General features: G+C 40.6%; 1 protein-coding gene across 1 annotated transcript in view; it reads left to right on the plus strand.

The window, feature by feature from the left end:
* CAMK1D (calcium/calmodulin dependent protein kinase ID) overlaps nucleotides 1-8,424 on the plus strand; it is a 512,505-nt gene extending 504,081 nt beyond the window's left edge. Inside the window, exon 11 of the mRNA XM_001363611.5 lies at nucleotides 814-8,424. Coding sequence (XP_001363648.1) covers nucleotides 814-932 — 119 coding nt within the window. The 3' untranslated portion in view covers nucleotides 933-8,424. The remainder of the gene's footprint in view (nucleotides 1-813) is intronic.
* Nucleotides 8,425-9,035: the final 611 nt, after the last annotated feature.

Raw genomic sequence — 9,035 nt, forward strand, 5'->3', positions numbered from 1 at the left:
GACTCCATTGTCAGGGGGCTTCAGGAATACCAACTCTGTACAGCTGAAGTGACATATGAGAGAGAGTGTGTCTTAGAGGACAGCAAGCCCATTTCAGTCAGTCTTGGCCCTCACTCTCCCCGACTGTGTGACCCAGGGCAGTCTCTTCACCTTGCCATGTCCCACACAACTTTCCAGGACTCTCAGATCTAGCGAAAGGACTGATCTGGATTAGTAGAGAGACTTGCCTCATAGAAAGTTCATTACACTGCTGAAATCGCCACCACAGTCTAGGGGGCAAAAATAAATAAAAAACAGCTCTGTGTACTACTTTCCATTATTCATTTGTCTTAGCTTAGGTTTAAAGTCCTAAAAAAGATCTGTTCCATATGTTTCCTGCTAGACCTGCTTCTGTCCTCTAGTCCTAAACTGAGCTGCTGCCTTTGATCTGTAGAAAACTGAAATCTTTCCAGGGCAGAACCTTCTGGCTTCTAGTGGAAGCAGTGCCAACTTCAGAACTACTTTCCTCATTTTTTTTCTACTTTCCTTATCAATTTAACTAACCAGCTCCTTCCAGGAACCCCCATCCTTTCAAGTAGCACCTAAAATTGTGGCACCAATTTCTGGGCTTGTTGGTTCATCTGTAAAATGGGTGGATTAAATGCTGTTGTCCCTTCCAATTCTAAGTCTAGAATCATGAACTCTTCTCATTAACCATCCCAGAATTCTATTGATTTAGAAGAGAAAAGGGGAAGGGACTTTATAAAAATTCCAACTGAAGACTTGAGATTCTGGTACCATCTTGTTCATTTCCCTTTCTGGCTTCTCTTCCAGGCCTGGCATCCTCCACACTCTGTAGTTTTATTTCCTCCTCTTCGGGTGTCTCTGCAGTAGGAGCTGAGCGGAGACCGAGGCCAACCACTGTGACCACAGTCCATACTGGCAGCAAGTGACCGTCCCCAGAGGTGGAGGCTGGGCTGGTGAGGTAGAGGAAAGCGCTAGGAAAGAAGGCCCCACCAGTGGCCAGCAGGACGTGATCTCACCTGAGTGATTTCACCTTGCATGGTGCCCCTTCCTGCACAGGACTGGAAGACAGAAGCTTTTTTTATGGCCATATTTTATACTGCAATTCTGAAGTGTTCATTTCTCACAAACTTTACAGACTCAAGGGGAGCCAATTTAACTGGTTGGATCTGGTGCTGTATATATGAGTCTAGAGATGCTCTAACTGAATGGACCTTCGCATTCCTCGCCCCCATCCCCCTCTCATTTACTCTCTTCTCAGTGTAGGTAACAGTATATGTTGTATTTTTTCATTAATGGGAAAAAAAGGTTTCAACTGGATTATTTAAATATTGGTAACTTTTGTGCATTAGGTATTTCTTTTCTTTTTAAGAAATATTTCCTTTCCAATCTATAATTCTTCAAGTCACACAAAGCTCTTTAGTGAGTAGAGATTTACATCAACCATACCCACTGATTATTTTTTATTCCCAGGGGGATTGAAAATGATTTTCTAAAGATCTACCAAAATAGGATACAGGCTCTATCTCCTAGCATAATTATTCACTTTGCTTCGACTTCTCCTTTTTATTATCTCACTTCTTAGGAAGGGCAGCTCATTGTACATGACAACACAGCCATTCAACATTTGGAGTTATTCTCTTCTGAGGAGACTTCTCTAGAAATGTGCTGCCTGTCATGAGCCTTTCCACATTAGCCACTCCAGAACACTTAGCAAACAAATCCAGAAACAGTAGCCATGGCATGATTTGAGTCATAAAGAAGATGAAGCCTATTCCCCAGAGGCCTGAAACTTAAGAAACTCTGATGCAATAAGGAGAGGGCTGTCCTTCCATACCAGATTGAGAGCTCTGGAGTCAAGGACTGAATCCTATTTTTTTGGTAAAAAGAGCCCTTCCTCTGGGGATGCCCTACAAAGCTGGTATTTTTCCATAGCATCTTTATAGAATAAATTTGCTATGGTTGACATGCTCATACATTAATGTTTTGGACGCCTTCTTTACATGAGAAACCTACCACAACTTTATTGTTAAAGTCTACTGCCCATGCATAACCATCATTTCTCAAAAGAGGGATGACATCTACAAGCTCTGCCCTCTGTCTCGAAGCTATGCAGATTTACAATTTTCTCTTTCAACTTTTTGAAAAGATTTTTCATTATCAATCGAAAATCCCTTCTCCCCCAAACTCATAGAAGTTGCTACTCCAGATCTCCAACCTATTCCCATCTGGACTGGTGGGGAGAACCAAGGGAGAGTTCATTTCACTGGCCACATTCAGCAAACATTTAGTGGAAAAAAACTAGTGACACCCACATTGGTATAGTGAGTTGCAACTGGCACTTTTATGTCAGCCACAGAATTTGTAGAATTAGATGAACCAAAGACCCATCTATAGGTACACACCACTAGCAAGTGCACAGTAAATAAGCCAGGGTGAATTTGTTCTTCAAGTAGACTTTAAAGATGCTGTTTAAAGGAAGCATGAAGGAGACAGGTGAACTCAGAATGCTGATTTGGCAAAAGATGGCATCCTGAGCCCAGAATTTCATAGAGTCAGCATCTAGCCATTCAGAATATCCATGAGATGTGCCAGATGGAGATGATCTGCCTGCTTCCCTGGGAATAAACTGTCCTGGCCTTTGTCCTTCTGCCCTCTGATAGAAGGGTAGTCTTACAGAAGTCCAGTGAATTCCCCAAACCTCCAATGCATTTCTACAGTTAGGTTCCCTCAGGTCATATGCCCCTCATTGCCCTACCTTTGTCAGTCTCCAGACAGATAGTTTAGTGCCACTCACCACAGTGTTGGCATACACATGCTTCTTGCTCTCTATCTCTGAAGATGGTATTGCCAACAGGGAAATACTCATTCAAGGCACTGAAAAGGGTGAGCCCTCTAGCAATATGGCCATTGCTACTGCTTTGGTGCCCATCATGCTCTGAGCTGCATGGTGAAAAAGAAATCAAATTGTCTTTTGAAGATTTGTTTGCTTGGAAAGTCGAGAAATGTATTACTTGGATGTTTTCAGAAAAGACTGTCATACAAGCTGGGAAGACATGCATAATTCTATGCAGTAACTGTGTCTAGAGGGTTTCCAACTTTGGAAGGAGAATGATTTTTGTGTTATACACAGGCTTCAAGAAAAGTCCAGGGTTTCACCATGAAATTAAATAGCCCTCAACTGCATGATCAATGGGGAACATCTAAGCTTATGCAATTCATGATTACAAAAAGACAAATGATACTTTGCAAGGAGTGATCCTTTACCTTAGTCCGGCACCTACAGTGCATGCTTTAAAAGACAACACTTCATTTGGAAGCCTTGTGTATAAGCATCTGCATTTATTAAGCAAAATTTGAAGCTACATTCCGAGAGTTACTCATGATGACAAAGATTTTTTTTTTCCTGGAGGAAATTTATGAGATGCATGTTATACAATGAGTGCATGCACTTAATCTGAAATAATGACATGATTGGAAGATGCAAAATGGCTAGACAGCTTTTTCAAAAATCTCATTGTGGATATGCTCTTTGATTAAATTGGGTCATTTCTCTGACACTCTGCAGTGATTCTGTAAGCCCTGTCTCAAATTAGCACTTGGAGGTAGGTATGGGGTGATCCAGGGGGACCAGTTCTTTTCTATGTAAAATGTGATGATGCAGATTGGATTTAGTATCCCCATACCTTGCATCTAAAATGGAATAGAATAGATATTTCCATCGAAACTTTATGCTTCAAGAGGGTGAGGAATATCAAGCCTCATGGAAAATGACTGGTTCTCCTCAAACAATGAATGAAAAAAGAATTTGCTAAGCACTTCCTATGTGCTAGGCACTGTGCTGTGTGCTGGGGGTACAAAGACAGAGATGATCCCTTTTATTACAAATGGGAAAATCAAGGATTTACTAGAGATATTCAACCTAGAGAAGACTGGGGTTGGAGGCATGCTGGCAGGCTTTGAGTGTACAAAAGTTATCTTACAGAAGAAGGATGAGACTTATTCTGCATGGACCTAGAGGCCAGAGCTAGGAATAATGGGTAGAAGTTGCAGAAACACTGATTTAAGCTTATAGTCAGGAGAAAATTACTCAACAATTGAGTGGCCCCATTGAGGAAGAAGCTGCCTCCAGAAAAGCAGTCTGCCAAGCAATGAGAGCTCATTAAGGGTTGACTGTTTGCCAGGCACTGGACTAATCATTTGGGGGTACAAAGAAAGGCAAAAATAAGCCCTTGACCCCCAAAGGGTTTACATTTCTGATGGGAAACAACATGTAAATAACTAGGGACATATAAAATACACAGAGTAGACAGAAGGCAATCTGAAAGAGGAAGGTGTTTCCCAATGCTAGAGGTCTTCAAACAGACTCAGTGACCATTTGTCAGGAATTGGGCAATGGTGATTCCTGTTGAGGCCTGGATTGAACTGGGTCCCTCACAATTTTGTGAATTTATGATTTTACTTTTACTTTGGTTTCAACAGGAAATAATTATATTTTGGTTTTCAGAATCCAGTTTGCAAACCAGTGGATTTATAATCAAAACAGAAGAGAGTGTAGTTAGAACAAAGCAAAAGGATGAGGGGTAGACAATGTTTGATCACTGGCTTCAAAGAAACCCAGCTAACATCTGATTTCATGGGACCCAAAGTTCACATTTGGCCCTTTACCTCTTTAGAGCAAATGTCTCCCTCTCCCTCCCTGTTTATCTTCTTCCCCCAAACTAGAGGAGAAAATTTGAAATGATGTCTAAATATCTTACACTGTTGTTTCTAACTAACCCCCTTTACTTCCCATCCTCTTCTTATAGCCTTCACCATTATCTTCCCTGAAGCACACACTAAAGTCTGTCCTGTAGTAATAACACTGAGGAGAAGAGAAAGACAAGCTCCTTAGGTTCCATTCTGGTTTCTCCTCCCAGGACAGTTGAGGGGAGTCCCTTATCTCTCCACTGCACTTTCTGGGTTGCCTCCAGCTTCTCTAATGGAGCACTGCCTTCTCTTCCCACCATATATTAAGTGAGTTACAATCCTGGCCATCAACTTTGGTAGGCACAGAGGGAAAGAGAGATATGTAGTACCAACAAAAACCATGGAACTTTGAAAGGCCCTTTCGTACTGGCTTTGGAGCTCTGCCTAGGTAGACATTGACTTCTTTGCCATTCTGGTCTTGCAAGTCTAGAAATAGAGTTAGGACAGCTTTTTTTATTTCATGCTGTGACCCTGGGCAAGTCACTTAACCTCTGCCTCAGTTTCCTCATCTGTAAAATGAGGATAATAATAGCACCTACCTCCCAGGGTTGTGAGGATAAAATGAAATAATATTTGTAAAATGCTTTGCAAATCTTAAGGCACTATTTGCACGTTAACTAGTATTATCATTATTATATAACACTGAATTTCTCACCCTCCATATTTCCCCATTTTAACATAAATGTGGGAACAAGAGCCTTCCTTTGACCTTCTTTTGCATTAAAGTGGTCATGCATTTGGAGGGAAATTAAGTCACCTCCATATTTTTAAGTAGTTCAGGTCACCTGGTGTTTTCCCACTGCCAGGATATCACAGTGCCTCTCTCAATGCAAGCACTTCTAAAGACCCAGAGAATTTCTGTAAGTAATATTAGTGTCAGCAATAAGGAAAGGCCCTAGCTTCTCTACATCTGGATATCCAGTCGGGCGAAGTAAGAATTCTCTTGCATAGATAGTACAATTAGCTAGGAGGGATATGATACAAGAATCTGAAAGGTAGCCTCAGCTTTCAAATCTAAACTGTAACTTTTGGCCCTACCTGCTTTCTGCTTTGGAAAGCCTTTCCTGAGTACGCTCTGTGAGACTAGTTCAAGTGTTCTCAGGAAAGGATTTCCTTCTAGGGAAATTCTATGAACCCCAAGGGTAGAAGGACCCTGAAAGAGCCGTCAAAAGAAACCCCAAAGGTCATCTCCCCAAGTAGAACTTGGATTCTCTGGCCTAAATCTTTCAAAAGTTAAGCAGTGCAATCTTACCTTTTGGGATTTGACCTTTGATGAGGAGCAATCAGATTGAAACAATAAGATCTATCATCCCAGGGCAAATGATCAAAGTCAGATTGTCCGAGGATGCTGTGACTCAGTTAGCCTCACAGATGGTTCCACAAAAAAAACTTCATTGAATGAATATAAACTGAAATCTTTTCCCTAAGATTTTAATGCAAGAGAATTAGAGTTATTCCCCATACTTCTACTTCTGAATGGAGTTTTTAGCTCTAAACCCCTAATCTTCATGTTATTTTTCCTATACTCCCAAGAAGAAATAGGGATACTAGGGTATTTAGTTTGGCTTTGTACAAGGTATCCCAAAAGTCTTGGTGAAATTTTGAATTTTATAGCTTTAAGCTCCACTAAGATTTTTGTGATATCCACAATCAGTAGGTCAAGGGTTTCCAGCTGTCCTTTCCTAGTGTTTTCATAGTCAAGAAGAGAAAGAACATAGATCTCCAGGGTCAAATAAATAGTTGCCAAAAAAAAATGAAATCAGTGTCCAATCATCTGACCCATTTGTGGAATTGTACTGCCTGTCATTAAACCATAGAGCCTCTTCTTTCTTTCTCCACCTCCATCCCTGAAGAGGTGGCCTTTCCTTTAAACACATTCCAGACCAAGCACTGTCCAGTTTGTTTTTTGGGGGGGAGAAGTAGAGATCATATAGATACCTGTATGTCATTAGCCATTGTTTGTAGATGTTGTGGCCTGAATGGAGAGCTAAATGCATGGCTGGTATTAGCAGGAAATGTTCCAATCTTTTGATTTTCACGATTGGAAACACTGACTTGCAAGAACTGATGTTTGGGGAAACAGTCTATGACTGAGGGCAAAAAACAGAGTTTTCCCTTTCCTGAAATTCTACGCAGCTAGAATGTAGAATGAATGTAGAAAGGCAGTTGGTTCAAAGGACTTCATCATAGGCTGCAGCCAGTTCTGTATGTCTGTTGCGAGGATGAGGAAAAGTTAGAATAGTTACTTTCCTTGTGGTTCCAGCACCTCTCAATTCACAGCCCAGTCACCTGCAAACCCAGTATCTCTCAATATGCACCAATCTGTTTGGCCACACCATGAAGTCCACCATGCATGCTAGCGAAGGCTTGATCTTTCTCATGCTTTATAGAATAGGTAGCACCAAGGCTAAAGCAGGAAGTCGTTCAGCTCACATTCTATTCCTTTCCTTCTCTCTGAATCGGGAGCAGTTCTTCTAGCCAAGTTTTGGGGGAATCTGCTTTCAGCAAACCCAAGGAGCTTTATCTTTGGAAGCCAAACCCTCAGCATGTGGCCGCTAAATTTGGTCTTGTAGACTAAGCAAATTGTGGAATGGCTTCAGTTCCTGTATCTTTCTTCACCAAAGGGATGAACTCTGTTGCAATGACCCTTTGTAATCCCTATTGATGCTTCTGTATTTGCCATAAAAACAAGTTTTTAATTGTCTTGTCTCCAGGGACCTTTGCACATTATTGTATCTTCCAAATGCTTACCATATTATTTTACTTATGGGTGATTTTATTTTCTTCTGGGACAGGAAATAAAGATTGTATAGGGAGAAGTTTGGATCTCTGGCAACAGATATATAGGACTGCTATGTCTAAAAGTTCCAAATGTAAATCGTATATCAATGGTAAGGATGGCTGTCATTTACTCCCCACTTCCTATCCCTTCTTGCCTGCCTGCCCCACATCCTCAGCAGGGCAGCAGAGACCAAAGCATGGTGCTAGCCCAGAAAATGATGCCATCTTGGTTTGGGAAGAAGTCAAGTGAAAAAGAAAGTGCTGCCTAGAGGCCCTGGGTCTGATGGCAAAAGTCATCATGCTTTCAAACTAAGGACACTTGGTTTTGTCTGGTAATTGGTCCAAAAATGACAAATTGTTTCTTCTTGAGAGTCACAGGCACAGTGACATGATGATGGCATCTTCACTGTGGGTCCTAAAGGCCAAGATTTCAGAAAAGCATCATTTCCTCTTTCAGTGTTCCAGTCAAGAGGCCTTCATTGTACATTCTGTCCAGAGTCAAATTTGCAATAATTTCCAAATTGGCATCTGTTGCTACACGTCATGTAACTGGCCCTCTTTCTCTTCCCCTAAATGCAAGCATGTTTTCTAAAAGCTTACAACTTTGAATTCAGGAATGTCCATGTGCCTATTATTATCAGGCTTGTGATCGGTTCAATTTTTGCTTGTCCAAAAGAAGGGAAATTGTGTATTTACTCCATGCATGTAATAAAAACTGCAAAAAAAATTTAACCCACATAGGTTTGCGAAATTGCAAAATTGTTCATGGGGCTATGTAGCAAATGATTCTCTGCCTTGACAATCATGTATACATATCAAAATTTCTATCATAATGATAAAAGGGATTGATGACTACTTGTTTTCCTCCAATAAAGATAATTAAATCACCAACAGATGATGTGGTTTTTAATAAAGAACAGAAGAGAGCTGTTTCTGCCTCATGGCCACCTTTCGGACATTCTATCTTCCTTCCCCCCCAGTTCTTGGTTTAGTAGAAGTAATGATCATGATATATATATGTATATATATATATATATATACATATATATATAAAACACAAGAAGATTCAACAAATCTTTATTATCACCTGCATAAGGATTAAAGTCTTGTAGAGAAACTTGTTTTTGTGGTTCTTGTGGATTTCAAATAACTTTCCTAATTTATATATCTGACCATTTTATTCTCCTACTCAAACAGCCTCATTGGCTTTCCACACCCAATAGAATAAAATACAATTGCTTTATCTTGGTATTTCAGGTCCTTTAATATTCTGGCTCCAACATTGTAGCATTTCATTCTATTCATCCCCTCACACATTTTAATTCCAGTAAGGAGGTAGCCTGATACAAGGGAAAGAGCACTAGATTTGACTCAGAGCACTGGATTCAGGTTTCAACCTCCTCTTCTATCTGTGAGACCCTGGTCAAGTCCCTTAGCATCTCTACATTCCAGTATCTCATCTGTAAAATGAGGTGGTTGAACTAGAAAACCTTCAAAATACC

This window comes from Monodelphis domestica, chromosome 5 (assembly GCF_027887165.1).
Source record: "Monodelphis domestica isolate mMonDom1 chromosome 5, mMonDom1.pri, whole genome shotgun sequence".
In the NCBI taxonomy this organism is placed as follows: Eukaryota; Metazoa; Chordata; class Mammalia; order Didelphimorphia; family Didelphidae; genus Monodelphis; species Monodelphis domestica.